This window comes from Cygnus atratus, chromosome 3 (assembly GCF_013377495.2).
Source record: "Cygnus atratus isolate AKBS03 ecotype Queensland, Australia chromosome 3, CAtr_DNAZoo_HiC_assembly, whole genome shotgun sequence".
NCBI lineage: Eukaryota > Metazoa > Chordata > Aves > Anseriformes > Anatidae > Cygnus > Cygnus atratus.
In genome coordinates this window covers 78,638,989-78,666,758 of record NC_066364.1, presented here as the reverse complement: position 1 = coordinate 78,666,758, position 27,770 = coordinate 78,638,989, and the positions used below count along the sequence as shown (strand labels likewise).

The window sequence follows — 27,770 nt, the reverse complement described above, 5'->3', positions numbered from 1 at the left end:
AAGTACAAAATCTCTAACAGCTGCTTATGGAATGTCCATCCCTGTTGAAGACAGAGGACAGGACTGTCCTTCCAGAATATTTCAAGTGTTCCAAACGCAGGCTTGAGGATAATTTTTGCTTTATACTTTATAATAGCATGTCAAGTGTTATAGTTTGCGCTTCTTTCCAGGATAATAGTTTCCTGTCTGTATCATATTGATAATTCTAGGAAAAAAACCTTCTAGTTTTCACTTCCAAGTACATATGGTTTCCAGAAAAAAGGTGTTCTGAAAGAAGAATTGATTTTTTTTTGGCATAACTTACTATGCTTTCAGAGATTTGTATGAAGAAAGGTAATTCCTTTTGGATTCTATACAGGTTTGTCAATATATTCAAAGAATCATAGTCTTAGGATAACCTGAGTAATTGACTTTCCTTGCCAGTGGTTTGACATGCTTTGATGCAAGAAGCAAAATTGAACTTCCTCTCCAGTTACTTGAGTCACTTTGCGATCTGTGCTTTACAGCAGTTACACTAGCTGGGTGTTGATAAGTACATGTTATGGTTTGTCTGCTTTAAGTGGCTTCCTTTGCAAACATTAACTTACTAGTTTCTTTCCCCTTCTCATCTCAGACTCTATTTTTTCAATAAATGGTCTATTCTGTAATATGAAATAAGATCAGTACACTTATGTTACTGTGCCTGATGAAGCTCTGCTGTATAAACAGCAGTATGAAGCATATTTCTGAAAATCTTGCTTGTAGCTTTTCACATAAGTAGTGTGTTTTGCTTCAGAAATTGTCAGAACAATATCGTAACATTTTTGTCTTACGAGTTGTCAAAAAGATCTGTTCTAATGCTATTTTAAAAATTGTCACAAAATTAAATATTTTAGAATATCTAAGATTTCAACTGTTTAAAAAGCAATCTAAATTATTTAGATTGCTTAGTGCTCTGGTAACTGCACAGGTCTGCGTTATGTCTGTAGACATGGTGATAAAGCAGAGGAACAGCTGATAAAATTAGAGACTGTACATTCATATTGAATATATGTGTCAGACTTAAGGGTATAAACTTATCCTTATTTGCCTAAGTTGTCACATGCTTCCCGGGTGACCTTTTGATTGGGAGCATAGGTCCAAATTAATTAAATATAGAATCAGTAAACCTAAAAGCAACACTTGCTATTACGGTTTGTTACTGGTGGTTTATTTCCTTTTAATAATAAGTCCATACTTCTTTTCACCTTCAACTACTGATAAACTGAACCACCAGGTATGGAACCATTATTCCTTTGGTATTTCTGATAGTCACTGCATGGGGGCACATGTGCTTTGGACATCTTATCCCACTTTGAAGTTGTGTGTTCTTGTAATGTGTTTGTGACCTGGGAAGGAACATGCTTCTAAAGCCATATGTATTTTTGTGAATCCTTGAAAAACTAAACTGTTGACAGTTGATATGGTGTTGATAATTATGCTAAAGGAGTAAGTAGAACAACACAGCTTATGCATAAACATTCCATGTTTTCAGAAGCTAATGCAAAAGAAGAATGTATATAGCAGTAAATTTGATCCAATAATATGGGTAGAGTATTGTGTGATACAACTTTTTCGTGGAAAGCATTGGGTGCATTTATTGTGAAGAATTCTTTTTTAAGAATCTCAGCTGTATTGGACAGGTTTCTATGTATTGTGTTCCACAAAATCTGTGGTTCTGGAAAGGTTAATGAGGTTGAGTGCAAAGTCATGAAATGCGACTGTACTGCTTCCAGACTCAAGGTGGATCTGTCTGTTCAGCTTACTGAAGCTTGGAAAGTAGTAGGACTCTCAGATTTTCAAATGCTGTATTGTTAATACTATTACTGTGTCCGGTTCTGGGCCTCCTAGTACAAGAGAGATGTACATCTTGGAAAGAGCCTGATACAGGACCACCAAGATGATCAAGGAATTGGAGTGCCTCTCCTATGAGGAGATGCTGAGAGATTGGGGCTGTTCAGCCTGTAGAAGGAGAGGCTGAGGGGAGATCTCATCAATGTGGACAAGCACCTGAAGGAAGGGTGCAAAGAGGATGGACCCATGCTATTACAGCTGTCTTGCCCAGTGCCAGGACAAGAGATGATGGGCACAAGAGGTTCTGCCTGAATGTTAAGAAGCACTTCCTTACTTTGCAAGTAACTGAGCAGTGGCACAGGTTGCCCAGAGAGGCTGTCGAGTTTCTATCCTGGTTATCTTCAGAAGCTGCCTGGACATGGTCCAGGGTAACCTGCTGAAAGTGTTGCTGCTTGAGCAGGGGAGTTGGACCAGAAAGCCTCCTGAAGTCCCTTTCAACCTCAACCCTTCTGTGATATCCTTCTGTGATTCTGTGATAAGTAATAAAGAGATAAGTGGTCAGCTAGTGTTTCTTACTATTAAGGCAATCAATATGAGCGAAGTTCACCAAAAACAAGTCAGGCTGGATTAACATGTAAGTTAATAATAAGCTCTCCTGTTTTAACTTGTTTTGTGCTGGCTGTTTTGGAGAGGACATGGGAAGTAGAGAGGGAGTATCGTCAGGTTGGGTTTAAGGAAAGAAGCTCTAGACTCAAGAGCTGGAGAGTGTTAAGTCTTAGAAGGGAAAGGAAAGAGGATACTATTTTACAACTGCAGTATGTATTTTCTATGAGCAAGAGACTGCATACTGAATAGATCTAAGAAGAAACAACAAACACTAGTAATCAATACAAAGAATTGAAAGAAAGTTTTTGGAAAAGAGAGGGGAGGAAGAGAAAAAGGATGTGTACCATCTTGTTCTCTTACTTTATATTTTCTAATTTATTTCAGTGAAATGAATTGCATATTCTTTCATATGAAGTGAAAGATTACAATAAATTATCATAATTGAAGTCCTTTGTTTCTGGCTTATGCAGAAAAAAATATCTAATTCTTCATTATTTTATTAATGCAAATAGAACCATAGAATGACTTGGGTTGGAAAGGACCTTAAAGATCACCCAGTTCCAACCCCCTTGCCATGGGCAGAGATGCCACCTGCTCTATCAGGTTACCCAGGGCCTCATCCAACCTGGCCTTGAAGAGGCCAAAAAGAGGCTGAGATACGCAATACATTCTTCACCTCAGTCTTCATTGATAAGACTGGCCTTCAGGAGTCCAAGACCCCTGAGACCAGTGGGAAAGCCTGGAGCAATCAAGACTCCTCTTTGAAAGAGGAGGATTAAGTTAAGGAATGCTTACACTGAGCATGAAGAAGTTCATGGGGCTTGATGGGATGTACCCATAAATGCTGAGGTTGATGGCTTATGTCAGTGTGAGGGCACTCTGTATTTTCTTCAAAAGATTATGACAATTTGGAGAGGTTCCTGAGGGTTCCTGAGGACTGGCAGAAGGCAAACATCACTCCTATCTTTAAGAAGGATCTGAGGAAGTACAGGCTGATAAGCCTTGCCTTAGTTTCTGTGATGATGACAGAGCAAGTAATCCTGGAAGCCTTTTCCAGATACATGAATGGGAGTAGTGAATATGGATTTTAAAAGGTAAAATCATGCTTAACTCACCTTCTGCGATGAGCTTCTGCGATGAGCTGGTTGGCTTTGTGGATGAAGGAAGAGCAGTGGATATTGTCTATCTTAACTTTTTTTTATCAAGACTTTTCATGTTGTCTCCCATAACATCTTCTTAGATAAGCTGTATGGGCTAGATAATTGTCCATGAGGAGGACTGAAAACTGGCTGAATTGCCAGGCTCAGAGGGTTGAGATCAGCAGCATCAAGTCCAGCCAAAGGCCAGTCACTAGTGGTGTACACCACAGATTGATAGTGGGTTCAGTATTGTTTAACATCTTAATTAGTGATCTGGATGATGGGACAAAGTGCATGCTCAGCAGGTTTGGTGATTAAAAAAAAACTCCGAGGAGCGTCTGATACCCCAGTTGGTTGTGCTGCCATGCAGAGGGGCCTTAACAAGCTGCAGAAATGGGTGGGGAAGAACCTTCTTATTTCAACAAAGGGAAATGCAGAGTCCTGCACCTAGACAGAAATAACCCTATACACCAATACATGCTGGTGGCCAAACATCTGTAGCGCAGCTTCACAGAGAAAGACCTGAAGTTTCTAGTGGACACCAAGTTGAAAGCGAGCCAGCAATTTGCCCTTGCTGCAAAGCTGATGGTATGGGGAGCTGCATTAGGACAAATGTTGCCAGCAGGTGGAAGAAGGTGATCTCAGAACAGGAAAGACCATACCTGGAGTACGATTTTTAGGGAAAGGGGAGAGGCTGTAGGTTTTTCAGGCAGAGAAAGGTAAAACATTGAAACATCCCATGAATTAAAAAGATTAAGTTGAGGTTACTTGCAACTCCTTTCTTAGTAAAGTTTCAGAGAGAATGCTTACATCATTTTTTCCTTGATCTTAGGTAGCAGGGTAATAAACATTAATTAAAAAAAAAAAAAAGCTTTTGGGCTCAGGTCAGTGTTTTTTCAGGGGGAAAAAATTAATGAGATTTTGGAAGCATTTTTCAGGGTTAAAACAGTTTGTCTAAAAGAACTATTGATAGTTTGGATCTTGTGAAACTGACTGCTGTAATGTTTTTACCCTGTCTATGGGATGTCTAAATATTTTCAGAAAGCTTTAGTCTTGAATTTTCATTTTAAAATATCAATAATATGATACAGATGGCCTCTTGTTATATTTGGTCTTCTCTTAGGTAGCCTGTCATACCCACTCCATATCTGAAAAATGCAGACAACTTAAAATAATCTCATAAGCAGGCTGACCTGGTCTGCTTATTAACCCAGCACACTCCAAGCCATGTCTATTGGTAAAGATTGGGGTAGGTGGGTCGGGAGGGTAGAGGGGGAGGTGAGGAAGTATCTGGTTTCAAAAATAGAAATCTCACAAGTACTCTGTCTCTTTTAGTCCTCTAAAAAGTCACTGATTTGCTATGAACGTTACCTTCTAATTCTTACCTGTTAGACTTGCAGTTTTTAGTTTGTCTTGCCCTCTCGCTCATGTCATTTAAGCCTACTAACTGGATTTGCTGCCTCATCAATTCCTCCGTATGAATGGTCTGTGTACGCTGTCATGCATGTTTGCCAGGGTGAGCGGGGACAGGAGTAATAACAAAAATTCCCCTGATCCTATACTTTGTCTGATGTCAGCTTGTATACGTTTTTTTGTTTGAACTCATTACAAATGGGGGAAGTGTTATGAATGGCAAGAAATCATAGATAAAAAAGGGAAAGAAGGAGGTGGGGGGGAAGGAAATATTTCTTGAGATTTCTTTGTTGGTTTTCAGGCCGATGAAATTAACTACTGTGGACAGCTTCAGGAAGGGCACGGCTACATGCCAGCAAACACTGAGGATCAAAGTCCCCAGTAGCAACAAAGTTTTCTCAAAAATATAAACTACATTTTTATACACTTTTTGAAGTGGTTATTTCTGAGAGGGACAGGAACATGTTTCCATTTCATGCACTTTTGGTTAAGCACATGTACTAACTGTCTCCTTAGAAGAAAGAAAGCTGAGCTGTTTCTGTCTGTGACAGCCTCCCTTTTTGTTGTTTGTCTCTTGGAGATTGTGGAAAAGTGATCTTCCTTCTTGTTAATAATGATAACAGCTAATTATGTCTGTGTGACTGACAGATTACGTTGACTGTCTATTTGTACTTTTGCTTTTCTTTATTTTCCAGTTGGCTCCAAAGCACCATTCACAGATATTTACTTATTTTTTCCTGAGTAAGTGATGAGTGATGTTCTTTGAACATGTTTAGAAGTCAGAAAGAATGCGATTTTGATTTTTGACTGATTGTTTTTGTCTTTCCCTGAAGTAGTTTGTGTTTTGTCTGTTTTAAGAAGAGAATGTTTAGAAATATCCTCCAGCTCACTTGAAAATTTAGAATACACTCTTATAACTTGTTTTTCTATTTTGTTTTGCTTTAGCGAGTTTTTTTTTTTAATTTTGAAGGTCAGATTGGGCTGCAGGTTTAATTCAAAACTATTTTCTAAGGAGCAGATAAAATGTCATAGTCTAGCCTTTTTTTCTTTACATATGTATGCTAATTATTATATTACATTTGGCAGTTGGTAGCTCTGTTTTGGAGGAGGATGTGTGACATGACAGCTGTATGCATTGCAGCTAATTCAGTCTTCAAGGCAGCCAGTATTTACGGTACTTTCAGGTTTAGCCAAGTAATCCTCTCTTATTTTGTGTTTGATGTAGTTTGATACAGAAATAAACATTTGAAATGCTTTGTTTTTCTTGAAGGAACAGGTGTAGCATATACTTTGATAGTAGCATATACTTTGATAGTCTCCAACTTTCTAAAGTGGGATGTTATTGGCTGAAGTAGAAAGGAAAGTTGTTGTTCTTTCAGGATTATTACCACTATGAGTTGAAGAGGTAAAAAAAAGTGGTTTAAAAATAGCTTTTGTTTCAACTTCTTTCTTTAACTGGAGAAATATAAACATAAAATATAAAAACTGACAACAATTTCAGTATGCAGTATTCAACAAGCGTGTCTTATGAAATATGAAGATGATATGAAGTGTCTTAAACCTCCACGTTGATGTTCTTGTTGCCATTTTAGTAGTAGTAGTTTGTTGTTAAGCTCACCCAAGAAACTAAAATAGTAAACTACATGCTTAACTCCTCATAGAATTCTCCATTGTGTTTTTGTGCTCACTGCTTCTAAAACTATATACTGAAGTTATTATATCAATGTTGGAAGCTTGGTTTTCCTGGTTTAACAAAATTGGACTGAAGTACAATTTGAAACCAGACACACTAATGACATGCAGGAGCAATGTGACAGTTGCCAGTGCAACAGCTGCGAGTCTGCAGAAAATATAGGGCCTAGGGAAGTTATACCTGGGACTGTAGTTCTGAAGGGCAAAAAAAAATCGATATTTTGATGCTGCTGTGATGCATGGTATGTCTAATATCTTTTTGCGGAGAAATAGTGTGTTAATTTCTAAATTCTTTGTTGTCATCCAGTAAATGTAAAATGTGCCTTTTAGTTCAAGAAGTTTAAAACTTAAGTGTTAGTTTTTAGTATGAGAATGAATAAAGGTAACTCTTTGAGGAGGATGTTGCAGAAACAAAACAACGGATATTCTGGAGAGACAGAAGGTGTTTTGTTCATGGTCACGCAAGGTTAACATCTTTGTGGAAAACAATCAGAAATAGTGCGTTTTGGAGTACTTGGAGAAAATGGGAGCTTCATCTCTGTAACAGCTCCGTATCTTGTCTGTCATCTTTGTGAATATCCAACTGAAGTGGATGATTCAGTATTAACACTTCACTCATCTGTTTGATTTAAAATTAGTAGGCTTTTTGTTTTGTTTTTAAATTTACTACTTCAGTGCTGAGTGAAATATGAAAAATCTTACCTAAACTGAATTTCTTTTTATTTCTTTTGCCAGAAGAGTCAATCCCTCATGCTAATGCCAGTGTTGGTCACAAACAAAATGGATAGGGGATGAAGGATTGGTGACAGTGTTCTTTTGGACATGCATTCTGCTGTGTGCCCCTGGTCAGCTGGGTGCTGTCTTTTCTGGAGCTCTCTTAGGCTCTTTCCTTCTCTTTGTTTCTGATTTTTGTCCACTGATGCAATGCTCTCTTCCCTCTATTCTCCCTTCCCTAAAATAATTGCCCAAACAGCTTCTTTTCCTTTTATTTCGGTTAAGTTACATGTTTGTGTGTGTATAGTCCGTGTAGTTGCTAAAGAGGAGGGAACTGAGCTCAGCACATGCAAACCTACTGATACATACATGGATAAATGTATTATATGCATATGTGTTCATGCATGTCCTAACCTGAGGAATAAAGCAATTTGGTCTCACTCAGGCTCTATGTAGATGGAGGTCCACAAAACTGATTTGCATTGGATGTTGTGTAGATTTGGGGGGGGAGGGAGAGACTTGTAAGGAAATCTTAATTTTAGTCAAGAATGATTTGGTGCTGCTTAATTTATTTGTCTAATCCTATTAAAATTATTTTCTCTAGCAGTTCTTTTTATAGTTAATGTACTTTCTTCTTCCCACTTTTCTCAGTTCCAAGCCTGGACTTTTAACATGTAACTTGTTTCTAATTGACGGATTTTTGTTTGTTGCATTTACTGGTATCTAAGTCTCAGCTTTGACTAGAATATACTTGCTGTCTCCCTTTAGCCAGTGATAAACATGGTGATTTTCATGCTGACAACAACCTCCATTATTTTGATTCAAGCATTTAATTCTCTGTCCTTTCTAAGTGGTACATTTCCCTGAAGTTTTCATCCTAGCAACCATCTATCTATGTTGAGTACACTGCTCCATGAAGATTTCACTAAAATAGTTTTAATATTTGTTTTCTTACCTAGTTTGTAGAAGTAGAGCTAAGCCCAATGGCAACAGATGTTCTTTGTTTAGGTTTAAATTACAGTTTTAAAATTAACTTGTTTCACAGAATGGAAGGAGGCCTTATTGGTATCCCATATCTCTGAAGGTTGTCTATGTGGTAGATTGAGGGTGGGTTGCTGTTCTCGTTTAAGCACTTGTAGTCCTTGTGCTCCACTTAAGTAAAAAAAAAAAAAAAAAAAAAAAAAAAAAACACGTCTTACTAAGGCAGGATAGAAATGTCAGTATGCACTGTATGGACGGAGCGTCTTTGCATTGCATCATCTACACTTCATTTGTTTATTCTGTAGCATAAGTACTACCTTCATTATTCAGTTATTATGAAATCTGCTTATTAATAAGATTAAGACATCTGTTTTTGATACTGATTCATGTTTAAAGAATCTTTCAGTTAACCGCATATATGGTCTCTCAAGTGGTGTTCATTTCTTCTCTGGAAGCATAGGTTTCCAGAACAGTAATGCATACATGTTCGTTGCCCAGACTCAGGATCTACTTCCATTGTCATGTCTGCAATTATTAGATGTTGATGATGGCCAGAACCAGGAAGAAGTTGTGGGTTTTATTTTTTTTTTTTTTTTTGTTATGTGAATGTTTTGGCTTGTAAATGCTCATGTATTTGGTGAGGAGGAACTGGAAATCTGTCAAACTTTCCTCTTGCCTTCCCGCTTCAGAGGATCCATGGTAGTTATGGTATTTCTCTGAGTGTTGACTGTTGAGGTTCAGTTTTGTAGACTTCTTGGAATAGAGGTTGAATTTACTTCTCTGTATCAAACGGAGAAGTGAGAACTTATTTCTTACTGGAATCTGAATGATATTGCAACGCAATGGGGAATACATAGTTACAGATATTGCTTAGAAAACAAACTATATTGAACAAGCTGTACTCATTCTTTATTTTCGTATATATGTAAAAAAAAAAAAAGGAAACTAAAACCCCTACAGAAGCAACCAAAAAAATTTTTAATTCAGTTCCTTGTATGGTGGCTCGCTCACTCAATGAGTCAACCTCTTTGCACAGTATTTCAGGGTAGGAAGACGTACACTGTATTGCACTGTGTAGGATCCATTATCCATTGCTCTGGATAATCGTTTCTGTATGTTCTGTAGTTCTGCAGTTTTCTACAAAGCTGCTTTTCTCCAGTAGGCTCAGAATTTTTATGCTAATGTGTGCTCTTTCCCCAGTCACTTCACAGATGTCACTGGGCTTCTGTAGAGTTCAATGGAAATAATGCCTGCCTTGTTTAGCTTAAGCACAATATGCTACTATTGTAGTATTGTCCAACTTTTTATACGCGTATCAGTTTGCATGGTGCATTGAATTCCATCTCATTCTAATGCAGAGCCATTGTGTGTGTAGGAACAATTAATTGTATATCTGTAAATTGCATTCAATGTTTGTGAAAGCGCATTTTTTTTAAATCAGTTACAAATGCTGTAACAAACTTTTTGCCCTGGTGCCCGCTTAACAAAAATTACGTTTATTAACACTTATTAAAAACTAAGAGGTTCTACAAATACTCATTCAAGCTGCGTGTTGTTTGAACATTAAATATGGGAAGAACTACTGCATTGAGATGACCTGGTATGGTTTTATTTGGTAGCTTTTAATTGTTCTTGTCTTACAAATTCAGGTCTAACAATGCTTTAGAACAATATTAAACTACTGATGTATTTTTAAAAAGTTAACTTATTCTAGTTTAAGTAGCTGGGAAGAAATAAGATGGACTGCTTGCTTTATTTCCAGATGAATTCACAGGTATGTCTGAGAAAAATACGTGGCCTTATAGAAGCCATAATGTTAGTTGCTTGTAAGGATTTGCAAGAAAATTACGTTCTTGTACAATACACAGTAGGAAAGAACTGTTCCCTTCTAAAATTCTTCCTGGAGTTGTTTTTGCATAAATCAGGGTCACCTCATGTGCAATTGGTGCTAGACTGTAGTTCATTCGAGTCCATTGAAATGGGAGAGAGATACCTTCACCTGAAGTGAGGTGGGGGTAGAGGGGCAGGGTCAAACTAGGCAAAAGGGGAAGGGTCACTGTTTTATGTGAGAAATGTGAGTATAGATTTGCTTTTAAATGCAGAGACTAACAAATTAGTCTGCTACCTCTTGCTATGACTAATGCTGTTGGTTCTATGAAACTGACAATCATTGGCAGACAATATTTGGTTTAGTTTTGAATGTTTTAAGACTTACAGATGGATTATTAGAATGGCAGAACTGATTGATTCATGAGTTCTTTCATGAAGCATTTTATGAAGCTTAGAGAGAGCCCCCTTTCATTTAATCAGTGGAAGAATTTTGACTGGAACACTAAGTCTTTAAAACGTATTTTAAAGTGTTTAGCACTTTTTTTTTTTTCAAAATCATTGTTAACACGGGCTTACAAACTAAGGAGAGCATGGATGCAAAAATATTTTTGCTGACATGCACACACGTAATGTGAGTGTCCATACAGTGCAGCCTTGAACCTGCACAAAAATTTACTCCCATGTAAATGGTCTGGAAAAAGTTTGAACAACTGGAGCATTGAATACCCAACTATACACTTATCCAAAAAAGCATTTATCAAAATTCTTGATGTCTTTAAGTGTGTTTTTTAATGTAAAAATTAACTAACAATTCATGGTTAGTCAGGTCCTGACTATTTTGATTTTATTTCCTTTTACATTACAAAAGACTATTCATCATACTTATTTCATGTCAGCAGGAATTCACGTTACCTTATATGCATATATATGTGCATCTTTAGTTGTGTTTTTTATTCACTTGTACATTAATTTGTATAAAAACGTGGAAAAGCTAGATGAGCGCACTCTGTATAAAATCCTTGAAAATCACTGGATTTATAAATTGCAGTAAAGATACTTTTCTTTAGTACATAATGTTGACCTTAGTATCTGAAACCTCTTGGAAGCAATTTATAATTTGTTGACAAATATGCAAATGCAGAGTGAATTTGGTTTTAGGTAAAAATATTTCTAGCTTAAAAAGAAAACAGTTTGGTAATGTCCGGAATTTTTTTGGGGGGGGTAGGAGCTGGGGAAGTTATTGTGGATTTTACTGATAAAGACAGTAAGTATACATTGGGAAGGAGAAGGATTCCAGTTTCATTAGGATATGTCAAAAGTGCAGTTTTTCTCATCTCTTAGCTTATATGAGCTTTCCAAGAGTCAGCTGCTTATCAAATGTGATTGTTCCTTTCTAATCTTTTTTGAAATAAATCTGTAGTTTCTGTTATGTAAATGTGCTGCACAAGAGAGAGGAAATATGCACTGACACCAAGTCAAAACAGTTCCAGAAATGTGCAGTCTGTATGAATGATACAAAGTTTGTTGGCTGACCAGAAACTTTGTGCTAAATCAAGGCCAATAATAAAATTCAGAGGCAGATTGTTTCTTACAATGCTTACAGTACATTACTATGCCTGTGCATGAACCATTTGGATCAGTTAATTATACCCTCCTATCTGAGCACTTTCATTTACATAAGGAGCAGAATGTGATAAATCAAATATAAAATTCAGTGTCTGAATTATTGCATGGGGAGTGTTATGTAATCAGAATTTTAAAAGCAAAAGTAAAAATGAAACTGGCCCTATAAAAGCAAACCATTCCAGATGAATGTGAATTTGTAATTCACATTCCCCATGCTTACCAACAGTTGTTAAGTAAGAAGTATTGTTCATACTTCCCAACAGTTACTTCACATTAGTCTGTTCAGATAGATACTTAAAGGTAAGTTACTGAAACAGTCAAATGTTTGTTTTTTCCCTAAAATATTTTGACTTGTTCATTAGATCACTAATTTCAGTAATTAGCTATATGTGTAACTATTTCAGTAAGTCATATTAAAGCAACACTCCTCTTTCCAAGGAGTTTAGGGAGATGGTAGCACACTTAAGGTTGCCTGGAACTATCATCTCACATGGCATCCTGTTAAGAGATTTTTACAGAATCTGAAGAAAGATAAGACGGAGTTGGAAGGGTAGGGAAAAAAGAAATAGTATTCCTGAATTGTTAAGAGCTTATTTGTAAGGTTGTAGCTCTTTAAAGGCTAGTTTTATCCACTGTCATTATGCTAAGAATCAAGAAAGGCTTATAGATATTTTCTTCAATGTTTCTCAGACAGGAAGATTATAACACTGAATCTGCCTTCCTTAACCTCTGTCACAATGATGGGAGGGGTCTTTTGTTGAGAATATCTAGGAAGATGGTGTCTTGCTGGTATAGCCTGGTATTTTTGTCAGGTGTTTTAATGTCATAGTTTTGAAGACTCTTATTTTCTTCATATTTAAAATGAAAATATATAGCATATTTTTGCAACAGGACAATTCCAGAGAGTTCTTTCATGTTCTTTCATGTGCTTTCCCCTAGCAAGGGTAAAACTATAAAGCAATGATAAAGAGAGGTAAAAGATACCTAACTTCTGGGGGTTGGGGAGCAGTGTACCATAAAGTTTGCATAAAACTTTCTTTTTACCAAAATTTTCCGTTATCCTAAGTCTCATTAATAAAGACTCTTTTTAGTTTAAGAGCAGTTTGATACCAGATAACATATCAAATGATCGCTTGAACAAATGACAATGACTTTGTAGCTATTACGTTGTGATGAATTTGCATGGACTGCTGAGAAAAGCAATATTCTGCTAGCAAATCTTGTACCACTTACTGTTCACATTTAAAATTATGCGAAAAGGTTTTCTTTATTGATCAGAAGAACTGTGACTATCAAAGTTAAACTTACCAGGTTGGTTGGTAACTACTAGCATATTTGAAGTATTTTTTTAATATGCAATCTGCTTTCCAAATTTAGATTGTAAAATTAAGAACAAAATAGTTTTTATGTAGTAAGACTATATGAATTATGTGTATTGTGGTCGCTATAGATTCCCATGTATTTTCATTCTATATTTAAGTTCATTTTCAGATGGAAAAGACAGAAGAAAAGGAGGTCTCTGTTCCCAAAAATCAAACAAACAAAAAAACTTGTTTAAGAAGCTCTTCATGTGTGGTAATGGGAAATAATACTTTATAGTTCTAAAGTGATGCAGAAGTACATGAGAAGTTACTTGCTGTCATCTGAATCTGAAGAGCTGTGGCCAGTTGGAAAGGTTCATAATGCTGGCCAGGAGTATTTGAGTTTATGCTATCCCACAGTTCACACCAGTTAACAAAGAAACAAGGTCAAACCAGAACAGTTTCCATAAAAAAACAATCAAGATAAAGGCTAATGTTTCCTTTTTTTTCTTTAAGAACTTATTTTACTTTAATCAACCACTTCCTTCTTTACTACTAAAAATAATTTAGAACTATGACATCAGAGCCATTCTATTGCCAAATGGCATGGCATAATACTTATTTTCTGTTTTACTGTCTTGAAAACATAAGAAATAGAGAAACTAGTATTTCCATTTTTCAAAAAATTGTGTTTTTTTGGGGACTCTGCACTCTTCTTAGTGAATATTTTAAATCTCTTCCGCACTAGAATGTTTTGATTTTTTTTAATGGTCCATCTGTTCTCAAAGGCAGTATTTGACATTTATTTATTAATTAGTGGGGGAGCACGTTTTTACTTCTTTCATTATTGTGAACTTCTGTGATGGGTGGGATTATTCAAGTTCTCCTTTGCTTTGAAAATAAAGTTGACTTAAAAATAATAATAAAAAAAGAGCTTCCCTAAAAATAAACCGGCTTGAATCTCTAAAACTGCATTTATCCACTTCATGATTGCATCTCCCCCCAGAGGTTGCAAAGTATTAGAAAAAGTGGCGTTAGCAGCCTGGTATCTTCTGTGAATAAACCAAACTGGAGGAATGCTGAACTGAGTTGTAATCAGTGGGAACAGCTTAGTTCCTGAAGAGGACAGAGGTGAATGTCTGCAGTTGCATCTAGTAATTACAGATGACTTTTGTTCATCCTGGAGGAACACACATGACGGGCCTTCTAATGGGAGTCGCATGTTAAAATAAATAAATAAACACTGTGTTCATTATTGCAAATCTTCAGTTGGTAAGACCTAGGTGATAGACTACAAAGCTGCAGAGCAACAACCTTGTAGGTTGGCTGCCCTTAGGGAGGTGTTTCTTTGCTGAAGTGATGTTGTTTAGTGATGGGAGGTTTGGGCTCACTTAGATGTGCTTGGAAGTGTCAGGTGAACATGATAGGTCTAGCAGAAGAAAAGAGAACCAACACATTGCTTTTGTGCATTTCTTTGGGAATCTAGTATGTTTGAGGAATTTCTGGATGCTGCTTGCATGTACGCAGAGTGGCTGTGTAGTGCCTTTTCAATATGCCTCAGCATGTGATAGGTTAGGAACTGGAAGATGACCCTCTGCTGTGACAAGCTTGTATGGTTATAAGGCCTTTCTACAGGACTAGTCTACAGCGTCACCAAAGTAGTGTTTTTTTTCTGGATTTTTTTTCCTCAGAAGAAGGTGGAACAATTTAACTTGTGTGAGCCTTTAGATGATTCATAAATGAGAGTCCTAAGGAAGACCGCCTTGATTATCATCGGATAGCTTCAATACATGGTAACTCAAAAAAAAAAAAAAAAATCATGTTTTTTATAATTCTTATACTGGACAAATTTTATGAGGACAAATGTAAACAGGTTATATTTAGTAAAGTTTTTCTGGTTTTATTTTAATCATGGCATCTCTCTCTCAAATATGTTCACACAGCAGGGCATAAAAGAGCATACATCTGTCATAGTGTAATTTTGTAGGCACTGAGTGTTAATGTCATTTGCAGATGTTCTGTGCTACCCATAGCTTTATATGGTTGATGGACATCTGAAGGATTGTCTGTGTGGAAGTTTAACAACCGATGGGCAGCTGTACACTGCAATCTGTACACTCTATTCTTGTACTTACGACTTAATTTAAAAAAATCTAATTATTTTGAGCCAAGAAAGTCTGGTGCAAGTAAGTATATGGAAACCTTGTAGGATGACACATCCATTTCTCATGTATATCAGCAAAGAAGAGATCAGCCTTTCCTCAGTTAATGCTTAAAGACCTTACAGTTTATACCTTTTGAAGTCACTCTGGCTTTGGTTTCCTCTGAACAGTAACACTTAATGATGGTAGTTTGTCAAAACAGAAGAATTTTTTTTTTGAATGAATTAGGAAGTTTTTCTCATACGAGGTGTTGTGTTCTCATGATTAAAAGCTTTGCACCCTCTTTTGTTATCTGTTTCACCAATGGATGTACTGGGTGTACCTTTTGCTTTCAGTAGGCTCATTTTACTTCAAAATGTTAGATGTGCTTAAAAGTTATATTCAGTACATCTTGTGATACATTGGAGAAAGTATTGTTGGTGGAAGTAGCATTAATATTGTTCTAGTGCTGTTTTGTCAATTGGTAATCTCTGGAGATGAAGCCCAATGTATGAGCAAATGGGCTCATACCGTGAAACCTAGGTGAGCGCCTAGGACAATGGGAATAGTCTGACCTCTTCAAAGTGAAAATGGTAGATTTAATCTCTGCTTCTGCTGGAAGTAATATAACAAAATATCAAAATATAACAAAATATCAGAAACATACAAAAAAAAGAATCTTGCGTTTTCTGGTTTAAAATGGCTTCATACGCTTCCAGATTTCTTTTGAGTACTGTGTCAGAAGTTGAAACCAGCTTCATGGAATAGTCAGTCTCAGCTGCTAAACAGGTTTGTTTGTTTTATCTCTCTCCTGAGTGGATGAAAAAGCTTTATTTTGGGCCTCACTATAATAAGCCTGTGAAAAGTGGAATTGCCTCTTATAAATTAGTGTGGCATATTGACTCAGAAAGCTCAAAGCTTCAAATCTTCCTTTCTACTAACTGAACAATTTATCCTCTCACAATACTTTGCTCCTTATTCAAATTAAGTATAGCCTCTGAACCTGTAACCAAATTTCTACGTCCAAACGTGAAATAAGTCAATGTTAACACTGCTCTCCGTTCTTATCAACCTTTCCTTAAAAGCCATTTCTTCAGATACCCCAGGAGGCTCCAACTCCAATATTCATATTTTTTTTCCAGAGTAATTGAAAGCAATTATAAGCAGCATGTGAAAATAGCTTTACATACATCCCACAAATGGTTTGAGGAAACTGGCAGAGATTTCATACTTTCTGTAGAAAATACATTGCTAACACTTTGTCAGAAATTTATCTAAAGTTTTCTAAAGGTATGTTTCTATCAGAAATCATGTTCTGTTCCTGAAGTTCTAAATTTCTGTAGATTGACTGTGATATCTATAGATAATGATGTTAGTTAACTACTTGTAATTTTTCTGTCATGTTATTTCATCTGTAGCAATTTGTTATATGTTGAGAGCAAGAAATCTCACACTGCTACTTTTCCAATGAAACAGGACTTTTCTTAATATTCTGTGAATTTTTTTTTGTTTGCTTTTCTCTATGCCTGCTGCTGGGCAGAATGCTTTTCTAATGGAATTTTAATAACATTTTGAGTGCTGAGCTAGAATTATAAGAAAAATGGTAATTTCTGATGTGATTAACTCTAGGAAAAGGTAGAATGTTTTCGTTTCATTGTTTTAAAATAATGGACCACATTCATTTCTTCTAAAATGCTGAGTTGCTTTTTTCTGCCAGTGTTCTACAATAACTTTATTGTAAACTTTTAGCCACCTTAGTATTTATTAATATTTATTAACAACCTGAAGTTTGTATTGAAATGAAACACATGTAGTGCATTCCTTTCTCAAGTATAACATGAATACTCTCCTCTGTATTCTTCAGCTAGTCAGTTTGCAGATGCTGAATTCTTCTTTGGGGGTGTTATCCCAAGACACAAAACTGTCAAATCCTCATTTTCATGCAGCAGGTTATTCAACAACTACTGACTTTCCCTCTGCGTTATGCAAATGATTTCTCAGCGTCAGTACAAGGTAGTCCTTTCCCTTGTGTTTGAATGGTGTAAATGCAGTGCACAAGTCCTGTCTGTCTTTCTGAGCTTTGCCTCTGAAAATGACTTTGCTACATGTGTTGTTTACCAACTGGATTATCATAGTATGTAGCATCCTGTACAATGGGGTCATCATATGGGGGTCCTGTTGGAACAGGACAAAGAAACAGTCCCTGCCTTGGAGGATTATGCAGTTTAAATGAGAATACATCCATTCAAATGGGCAATTCAAGAATCCATGGACATGTGACAATTTCTGAGCCTATAGATATTACTGCTTTTATGTAGGGTTCTGACATTGGGCAACTTGCTTGAGAAGACCACTGCAAATGAGTTCTTGGTTTTCAGTGAAACTTGCTGCAGTGTGAGTTAAGTACTGTAACTAAACGTCCTTCTGCAAAGACTAAAGCTGCTTCGTTCGTGGTCTAACCTGGACTTCTACTGTGGTGGTTTTACATAGGTGGGCAGCCGAGCTCCGCCACAACTACACGCTTGCTCCTGCTCCTCAAAGGGAAAGAAAAACATGATGAAAAGGGCTCAAGGGTTGAGATAAGGTCAGGGACATCACTCGACAATTATAGTCACAGGCAAAACAGACTCAGTGTAGGGAGAGTGTAAGATTTATTGCCTATTACTAACAAGCTAGAGAAGTGAGAAAACAAAGGAAAGAAACCAAAAACACCTTCCCCCTCATCCACCCCGTTCCACCTCCTCCCCCTGAGCAACACAGGGGAATTGGGGGCTGCAGTCAGCCTCTGACACTTTGTCTCTGCCCCTCCTTCACGGTCACTCTCTGCCCCTGCTCCACGTGGGGTCCCTCCCACGGGATGCCATCCTTCCTGAACTGAGCCTGTGGGGGCTGCCCACAGGCAGCAGCTCTTCAAGAACTGCTCCAGATATGGGTCAGTACTTTGGGGCCCATCTGTCAGGAGCAAACTGCTCCAGCATGGGTCCCACATGGGTGGCAGCTCGCCCCAGACTCCCTTCTCCTCTGTGGTCTCCTCTCCACAGGCTGCAGCTCCAACCTGGGGCCTGCTCCTGCGGGGGCTCTCCATGGGCCGCAGCCTCCCCCAGGCCACATCCACCTGCTCCACTGGGGGCTCCTCTACGGGCTGTAGTGTGGAGATCTGCTCCATGTGGGACCCGTGGGCTGCAGGGGGACAGCCTGTCTCCACAAGCTCCTGCGCATGGAGCACCTCCTGCCCTCCTTCTGCACCGACCTTGGGGTCTGTAGGGCTGGTTCTCACTCCTTGCTCTCCCAGCTGCTGTAGTGCAGCAGGTTTTTTTAGCTTTTTTTCTCCCTTTTCTTAAATCTGCTCTCACAGAGGCGCAAACATCACTTACTGGCTCAGCTCTGGGCGGCAGCGGGGCCATTTGGAGCCTGCTGAAACTGGCTCTTATCTAACCTTGGCAGTTTCTGGATTCTTCTCACAGAAGCTACCTGTGCAGCCCCCTGCTACCAAAACCTTGCCAAGTAAACCCACTACACCTACTGAACAGGTTCTAGTGGCTGGGGTAAAGTACATATCATACAAACAGCTTTTTACTCTTACTTTGTAAGCTCTTGAACTATGTTGGATATGTAAAGTGTTATACAAAATTCACCTGGTTTGATCTGCTGACTGGTATTTTGTGATTGTTATATCTGTATCATTATGTATTAAAGACTCTTCATTCTCAAAGATGGAATTGGAATAAATATTCTAGATTACCAGTTTTTTTAAGGATAAAGATTTTACAAGGAAATTGTAATTACTATGAAATATTGCAGGCAGAGAGATAAGTACATCTAAATACTTGAAGATAGGGAAATGTCTTAGTCATACAGTCTGCCGTACTTCTGTCCTGAAGGGATAATGTACATGCATGTAAACTATGTTCTGGATGTCATTTTAGTCTCCCTGTAGGAAACAGATTACTTAAAGCTCAGTAAGTAGGGTTCTTTCTAGTTTTCCTGCCCTCTGACATGTAGATTCACGAATGGAAGGAATGAAAGGGAACAAAGACACTTTGGTGGATTCTGTTTATTTAAAATTTTCACTGACACAAGAACTTGACTGACAGATATATAGTTTCTATTTGCAATTAGTAAAGAATCAGACTGCCAAAAAATGATACTGGTTTACAATAATTTGTGAGGATTTTTTTCTTTATTCTTTCTCATGGGATAACTGAATGATCAGTGCTTGTACGTGTTCTTTCAATTCTTTCCTGGAAAAATTCTGAGTTTCATGTTAAGATGTTTCCTCTTTACTTCATTAATTGCATTATATTTTAGGCCTTAGCATATTTTTGTGAGGTTCCATGATTTCAGTTAAAATAATGCAACTGGATTGGAAGGGTACAATTGAGAGATTCATAGTCGGTGTGTCAGTGGTAGTTTTGCTGTTGATTTCAACGTAATTGATTTCACTCTACTACTTTACACGGTTCAACCTGTAACTGAAGAGTTTACAATAGAGGTCCAAGAATAGCAGGCTATCTACTATCTAGTTTGTTCAGGATAGTGAACTAGCTTTAATGCATCTCAGTGTCAAAACTTGCTAGTAGAACAATAGAGTATTGGTATTAGTGTTGTAAGAAAATAGTAATAAAACATCAGATACAAGGTGACTTTTCAGAAACTTGAAGATTACTGACATTAATATTATAATCATAAATAGCTTTAGATAAGACATTGATATTCACTGAGAGGTCATCCAGGTTTCTTGATGAAAATCTTGAGCAGTGTTTCTTAGTGAAACTATCCATTGATCCCCAATATTTAAGGGGTGAATATTCAGGGAAAGTAATGGAAGATCACAGAATCGTCTAGGTTGGAAGAGACCTCCAAGATCACCTAGTCCAACCTCTGACCCAACACAAACAAGTCTTCCACTAAACCACTAAACCATATCACTAAGCTCTACATCTATAAGCTCTACATCTAGGAAGAGAAGTGCCAGAACTTTGTGATAGGTGTTTTGATATAATGAGCTATATGAAAGAACGTATCTATTTTGTAACTGTCTTTAGTACCATTTCATAAATGATTATAGTATATTTTGAAAGAAAAAAAAAAGTAGTGAGTTTAGTATTTAGTAGTTGGAAGGTGTGGTTTATTAAAAGATTGTCTTTGGAAAAGTCAAGGCAACATACAGGGCATCTTGACCTTAAGACAAACAAGTCTGACGTTTTCGAGGGGGCCTGTTTTTTACTGTTAAATCTTATACAATTGTTCCTGTAGATATTGGGAATAATTGTATGCTTTTTTTTAAATGAAAATGGAACCCACCACCTTTCATTGAATAGTACAGAACAAGTGCAGAATTCTAAGTTCTATTCTTAAGGTCCACTGCTCCAAAATCAAATGTTGCATCTGTCTCCATATTTACATCTACCTGCCAGTTATTTCTTGGAGGAGAGAACTATATTGAAGAAGTGTGTGGTTACCACTGAATCTTTTAGCTGTCCCAAAGTACTGCAAATGCACAGCTTTAAGAAATGTGGTTTAATACCACTGTTCAGAATCACGTAGGCTGGTGTCACTCTTAATTAGCTTCACCCTCTCCTCCCCAGTTCTCCCTCCCCGCCAAGTCATCTAAGCTGTGGCATGATTATTGCTAGATTATTCTGTAGGTAGGTACGCTTCTGTAACTATCATTTCAACAATCACTTTTTCTTCTTTCACATTTATCTTGCAACTGAAGATGATAAATTAAAGAAAGACATTACAACAAAGGAAGTGTGCAACAAATATTGCATAGCAGCTCAGATGTATTTCCGTTAGTCAAATGAGAGGCTTCCCATCTTTCTTTTGCCTCTTATCTATGTCTGCATATTAATCAAGTGCCTGAAATATGCATATGAGAAGTAACCATTTATACTGTAATAGTTGTAGCTTTAATTGTAAATTTGATGTATAATAATCGGAACCATTTTTTTCATGAACTGTGCTCATAATTTGTTCATTTTATTATTTCCAATCCATTTTCCACAGCTGCAATCTGAATAAGTGGCTCAATTATAGTTACTGTTATCCTTTAATATTCACTGAGCCTCATGGAATACTTTGAAAGAAATATTCTATTTAAAGACAATTATGCTTAAATATCATGGTTTTCTAAAGACATTTGCATGAAAACAAATGCTTGAAGAGCTCATCTTCCTTTTCCATACTCCTATCTAGAGTAATAATTCTCCTGTGACATAATCAGCTGTCATATGATATGATGTCACAGTTCAGTGTGACCAGAATTTTCTATCTTGGTCATACACTTGAAAACCAATAATAGCCCTCATTTTGCCGAAAACTGAATAGTTCAAAGTTAAGAATCAAATTAGAATTTGGCTGCAAATTTAAGAAATAAATGCTTTTAATAGTTACACTGAAAATACCTAAATAATAATAAAAAACCCTCTAATGCAGTTGTTCTTTAAAAATAAACTAAAAAAAGTCAATTTAGAAATTGTCTGAACAAAACTTTGTATGGTTTTTCCTGGTTTTCAAAAATTACTTTTTTTTTGTCTTTCAATGAGCAAGGTTAGTTTTAGGAAATAGGTTAGTTTTAGGAAATAATACTTTGTGACAGATTTGTTCAGTGGGTTATCTGATTCAGAATTTGTGACAATACCAATAAATTTAAAACTACATTTATTTCTCCTTTGCATTGTTCATTTTCATTGTTCTTACAAGGATGGACCCAAAGGCAGAATTTTCTTGCAGACCTCAAATTCCCATAAAGTAGCCGTTGTGTAACTATTACTCTGCTATATTGGCAAAATACATAACACTATTTTTTGATGTATTTCTCTTAAGAGTGGAAACTAACCAGACTCTGAGCGTACAGAAAATACTTTGCAGAATGAATTGAATGCAAATGAAATGTCTGATCTTTAGCTTTTGGTGTATTTTTCTTGCCTATACTCCTATTTTATCAAATTGCACTTCCCATTTTTAAAGATTAGTAGAGCTTGAGAGTCAGTTTTATGGAATTGTCATCTTGATAAATAGTAGAGATTAACGCTTTCATCCAAATTATGCATCCTTTTTAGGATGATAACATTACATAATAATAGGGGCAGATTTCCAAATTCTTGATCAACAAAATGACCACAGAAAGACTTCTTAAATAATTCATTTCCATCTATCAAGACTGATGTGAAGGCAGGGTTACCAAACAGCCGCCTTTTGACAGGGTAGTCCAATAGTACTCTTCTTATTCATTGCTCTGCTACTGGCACAGGAACATTTGTGGGCATAAATCCAGGTCCCCAGGAAACTTGGAAGCTTTCCATCTTAAAGAACTGTAACTGTGGCTAACAAACCAGCTGCTGTATTGAGCTCAGAAGGAAGTCTTTGTAGCAGTGTGGAAGGAACTTAAGATATTTGCATAACATCCAGTAGCCTTAGTGGGAAGGGTTGGCAAGAGCACAACAGCAGGGTAGGCGGCATCCAGCTTTTTATCTTTTGACTGTAACTGTCAGTGATTCCATTCTTAAATGCTAGGATGAGAAGAAAAGAGAAAGAAATGAAGAACTTGACCGAAAGGGTTATACGGAGAGGGGTACTTATGGTCCTGTTGACAGGACAGCGTTCTTTGTGGAAGTAATAGTTTATTAAACTTGGCAAACAAAATCAGTTTATAACATAGTATCACCATCTATAGGTGAATGTTTGTGAGTTGCTAAATTCTCATGGAGAGAGAAAAACATTAAAAAGATCAAAAAGTACAGAATGTAGTGCTATCCAATAGCATAGGTCAGCTGTCAACCAAAGCATGCTGCTGTACTGACTTACAGGAATTTATAGGAATGGTCAGTACTAAAGTGCATATGTTTCAAATTAAGAACAGGCAGATTTTGTCAATTAGGTCAACTGCAGATGTAGAAAAAAAAAAAAGTTTACTAGTATAACTTAAATACATTGTATCACTACTTCTTCAAATATTATTTCCAATAAATTGTCAATCTAGAGTTCTAAAACAGATGTTACTTTGGTCTTCTGTCACAACAGCTTTACATAGCAAAGAATAATTCTTTCTTTATATGCTACTTCTTACGTTGTACTTTGTTTTAAAACATTCAGGCCATGCTTCACAAAATATTTAAGGTAACACCACTGGAAAAAAAGTTTTGCTTTCCTGTTGCCTTCAGGTTCTCTCCTGCTATGTACAAATACAGCAGTTTGTGAGGCTAAATAGTAAATCACATGATGGATTTGGATTGGAAGTAAATGGGGTGGTAGTGTTTATTTGTTGTTCTTTCTTTTTTTGCCTCTCACCATGTCATATCCAATTTAATTTCAACCTGGATTATATTCCTGGCCCAAATCGCTGCTTTTGCACAAGTGTTTATGATGGAAAAAGGGTTAACACTAAAAAAAAAAAAAAAGAGGAATTTTTGCAGGATAGCCATTTATGGCCTTCCATGTATTTTCTCATTTTGTAAGAATTTATTTTTGTTTTTTAAAAAAAAAGTTGCACAGAGTAATGACTTCTATGAATGATTTTGTGTAGGTGAAGGCAAGAAGGCTAGAAGATGTAATTTACTGTAATTTTTTTTAAAAAAGTATCTTCCTTAAGAAGCTAAATATTTTTCCTAATATGTGAAATTGATCTCTTCATTTTCACTACTTCATGTTCTCGCAGAATGATAAATTGGATTCTGGAATAGCTTGGTCATCCTCCAGTGTTCTTACTTGGTAAAGTTGAATTATGTAAAAATGTTACTGTTTATATAAAAAAAACACTTCAGAAATGTTTAAAAAATTGCTGTCAACTGTTCATGTGAATCCCACAGAAGCTTTCTTTTATTTTAATTCTGTAATATTACTTGTGCCACAAAAATATTAAATGTATTTATTGGTATTTTCCTTTTTGTTATATTTTCATAAGTCTGTATTTAAAAATCCTACCTGCTACTTCTGAAAGATTGTTTTTTCTGAACGTTAGTTTAAACATTTTTTTGAGTCGAGTCCTATGAGGAACCAAAAACCTTATTTTAATTGACATCATTGGCCATTGAGTGGGAGTTCTGAGGAATGTCTGTGTAGTGACAGTAAGCTGTGATATTTTGTTGTCATTATTATTACCTGTTCCTGGTAAGAGTCACATAGAAACCCTGGTATTTATGGTGCTACTGTAACTCTAGCTTGGTTTTTAACCTCTTTCACTAGAAGAATCTTCAAGTTTACTGTATCAAGCACACCTTTTTGTGTTTTTTTTTTTTTCCTGTCAAGCAGAAAAACTACTCTGTCAAATTTCAGTTTGCCTCCCTGCCTCACTTTTTTTTTTGAGATTTTTTTGTGGCATTAAACGTAAGGGGGAAAGAAAAATTTTTGAGTTCCTCTAACCTCCTCTTACCATCTCCTATTTTCACTGAAGGAGAGAATTCGTATTTCAGTCTAATTCAACCTGAATTCTTTAACTCTCATAAATACGTATTATGCTTATATGCAGCATCTTAAAAGATCATTATGTTGCCACTTTTGTTCAGAGGAATAAATATTTTAGTATAGTTTTATGTAATGGGTTAAAGCATGGGCTCTGCCTGCAAATGAATCTTCACAGCATGAATCATGGTCATCCTTAAGACCATTATAGTCATTTGAAAAAAATATATATGTTTATGTCCTAGCAATTCCAAAGTTGTAAGTGACTTAACACTTATCAATAGGCCTATTCTCTTTTCATATTTGTGGAAGGCAGCAGACATTCTCTACTACAGTAGCTGCATTAACAGTCTAAATTTTCAGCCAGAGGAATATAATGTAACAGAAGCAATTCTAACTTTTCTACAGCATAAATAAAGGAATATAAGGAAATCTCCCTTTGGGAAGGAAAAAACACATTTATTCACTCTAGAGAGTTTACTAATCCTTAAAATGTTATTTTATATGGGATATTTTTCTTTATCTAAGGCCCTATTTCATATATTTTGCTTACGTTATTCAGCAGTCTTGCCCCAGTAACTCCTATATGTGTTAGTCTGTTTCAAGCAAGCTTGAAAAAGATGTCTGAGATGGCTGTGTTCTTCTTTCACGTTATGTAAAAAACAACAACAAAAAACAGTGATTAGATAAAGAATAGGCATCAAAGTTGCTGTCAGGATTGGGAGGGGAAAAAAATGTCTATGTCTATTAGGTTTGGCAGAACCTGGTCTGCTGTTCATTGTGCATGTACTGGTTGGCCCATGAGCAGATATGTAGGTCCAAGCTACATCCTGTGGGGATCATATGGGAAATTGGGATGAAACTGGGATTTTTGCAATTGCTGGGGTTTAGGAGGCAAGGAATATAAAACCACAGAAAGCAAGTCTCATTGTTTCCAATTTCATGGGGCATTGTGTGTATACAAGCAACACTGAAAGCTTACCATTGTTGACTATAAACATTTTAATACAATTCTTTATTTCTTTTACAAACAGATAACAGAAATTTGCCTGGATTAACACTGAACTGAATGCATCTGAACTGAAGGAAATGTTTTAAGATTGGTTTCCTGCCAGGAGTTGTACAAAAATGGTGCACTGAGGGTTCTGCTGCTTCTGGGAAGACAGTAACTGTATATTTATACTGCAGTTTACTGGTCCACAAAAAACAATGTAATAATAAAGCTAACAGTAAATTTATGTAACACTAGTGGTTCCCCTCCCCCTGACTGGACATGAGTGATCAAAGGTCTTTGCAAGAAGATAAGCACAAAATTAGCAGAACTTCCTCAAAGTTCAGGGAGTCTTCAAGAAGCATGCAATCTGATGATTATTTTGCAAGAAAGCTTAAAGCTTTGAATGGTAGCATGGGTCCTCCTGTTTCTTCAAATGTATCTAGCAAAGCTGAAAATAATCAATCAAATGGTACACCAGCTGTGCCTAAAATGGGTGTTCGAGCAAGGGTATCTGAATGGCCGCCTAAAAAGGATTGCTCTAAGGAGTTGAGTAAAGCTGCTTGGGAAAGCAGATCTCCAGCTAGTTACGAAAGTGTTGGATCAGTACATCCAAATGGACAAAATGACCAAACTGAAGGGCAGCAAGAAGAACTAGAACTGGAATTTGCAGAGGGAAAATATTCTATTGGAGATCTGTTTGTTCATTCCCCTCAAAGGGGACTTCATCCCATTAGGCAAAGAAGCAACAGTGATGTGACGATAAGTGATATTGATGCTGAAGATGTGTTAGACCAGAATGCTGTTAACCCAAATACTGGAGCAGCCCTTCATCGAGAGTATGGAAGTACTTCTTCAATTGATAGACAAGGCTTGTCTGGAGAAAACTTTTTTGCAATGCTAAGAGGATACAGAGTAGAAAACTTCGAACATAAAACCCTTGCTCCATTTGGATTTTCCGAGTTTTTCCACTGTGATCCTACCGTTTCTCCAAGTCTGCATGCTGCTGCACAGATTTCCAGGGGAGAATTTGTCAGGATTTCTGGTTTGGATTATATGGATAGTGCGCTGCTTATTGGTCGAGACAGGGAGAAATCTTTTAAGAGGAGACTAAAATCAGAAACAATAGAAACATCTCTATTTAGAAAATTGCGAACAGTTAAAAGTGAGCATGAAACCTTTAAGTTTTCGCCTGATCTGGATGATAGACTTGACAGAAATGTGCGGTCTTGGAACTGTCAGAAGTGTTTTGCACATTATGATGTTCAGAGCGTTTTGTTTAACATCAATGAAGCAATGGCTACCAGAGTAAACATGGGAAAAAGAAAAAATATAACCACTGGGGCTTCAGCTGCATCACAAACTCAGATGCCAGCAGGCCAAACAGGAAACTGTGAATCGCCTTTGGGAAGCAAAGAGGATCTCAATTCAAAAGAGAATTTAGATGCTGATGAGGGTGATGGGAAAAGCAATGACTTAGTACTGAGCTGCCCTTACTTCAGGAATGAAACTGGTGGAGAAGGAGATAGACGGATTGCACTTTCCAGGGCAAATTCAGCATCTTTTTCTTCGGGTGAAAGTTGTTCTTTTGAATCCTCTCTGAGTTCTCATTGCACAAATGCTGGTGTTTCAGTACTGGAAGTACCAAGAGAAAACCAGTCAATTCACAGAGAGAAAGTGAAGCGTTACATCATAGAACATATTGATCTTGGAGCGTACTATTACCGCAAGTTCTTCTACGGAAAAGGTAAGTTTTTGTAATGCAACTGATTTGAGGTGTGCATGCATTACATTTTTCTTGCTTATTATTTTTTCTTCTCTGTAGGAGTACCTAAGTATCACTGAGGATATTGAAACTCTTTACTAAAATTAAAGCCTCTTAATATCCCTCTGGGAGAGCAAGAATCAGCAACCAGTGGGTTATTTATAAAGCTAAACAGTATTTGTCTAAGTTAACTAAGTGTGGTTTCATTTAGATCAGTAGGTAAATTAACTTCTCTGTACCAAACTTTCTTGGAGGGCAGGAGGAAAAGTTGACACTTATATCCAGCAAATGTATTGGAAATACTGATACCTGGAGTGGAAATCAATATTTCTTAAAAGGTGTTTCCATAAGAGGAGG

General features: G+C 36.8%; 1 protein-coding gene across 4 annotated transcripts in view; it reads left to right on the top strand.

Moving 5' to 3' along the window:
- SIPA1L2 (signal induced proliferation associated 1 like 2) overlaps nucleotides 1-27,770 on the top strand; it is a 143,167-nt gene that overhangs the window by 30,636 nt on the left and 84,761 nt on the right. For all 4 annotated transcript variants that reach the window (XM_035561339.2, XM_035561316.2, XM_050709908.1 and 1 more), the window contains one exon: nucleotides 25,692-27,395. In XM_035561339.2, coding sequence (XP_035417232.1) covers nucleotides 25,931-27,395 — 1,465 coding nt within the window. In that variant the 5' untranslated portion in view covers nucleotides 25,692-25,930. The remainder of the gene's footprint in view (nucleotides 1-25,691; nucleotides 27,396-27,770) is intronic.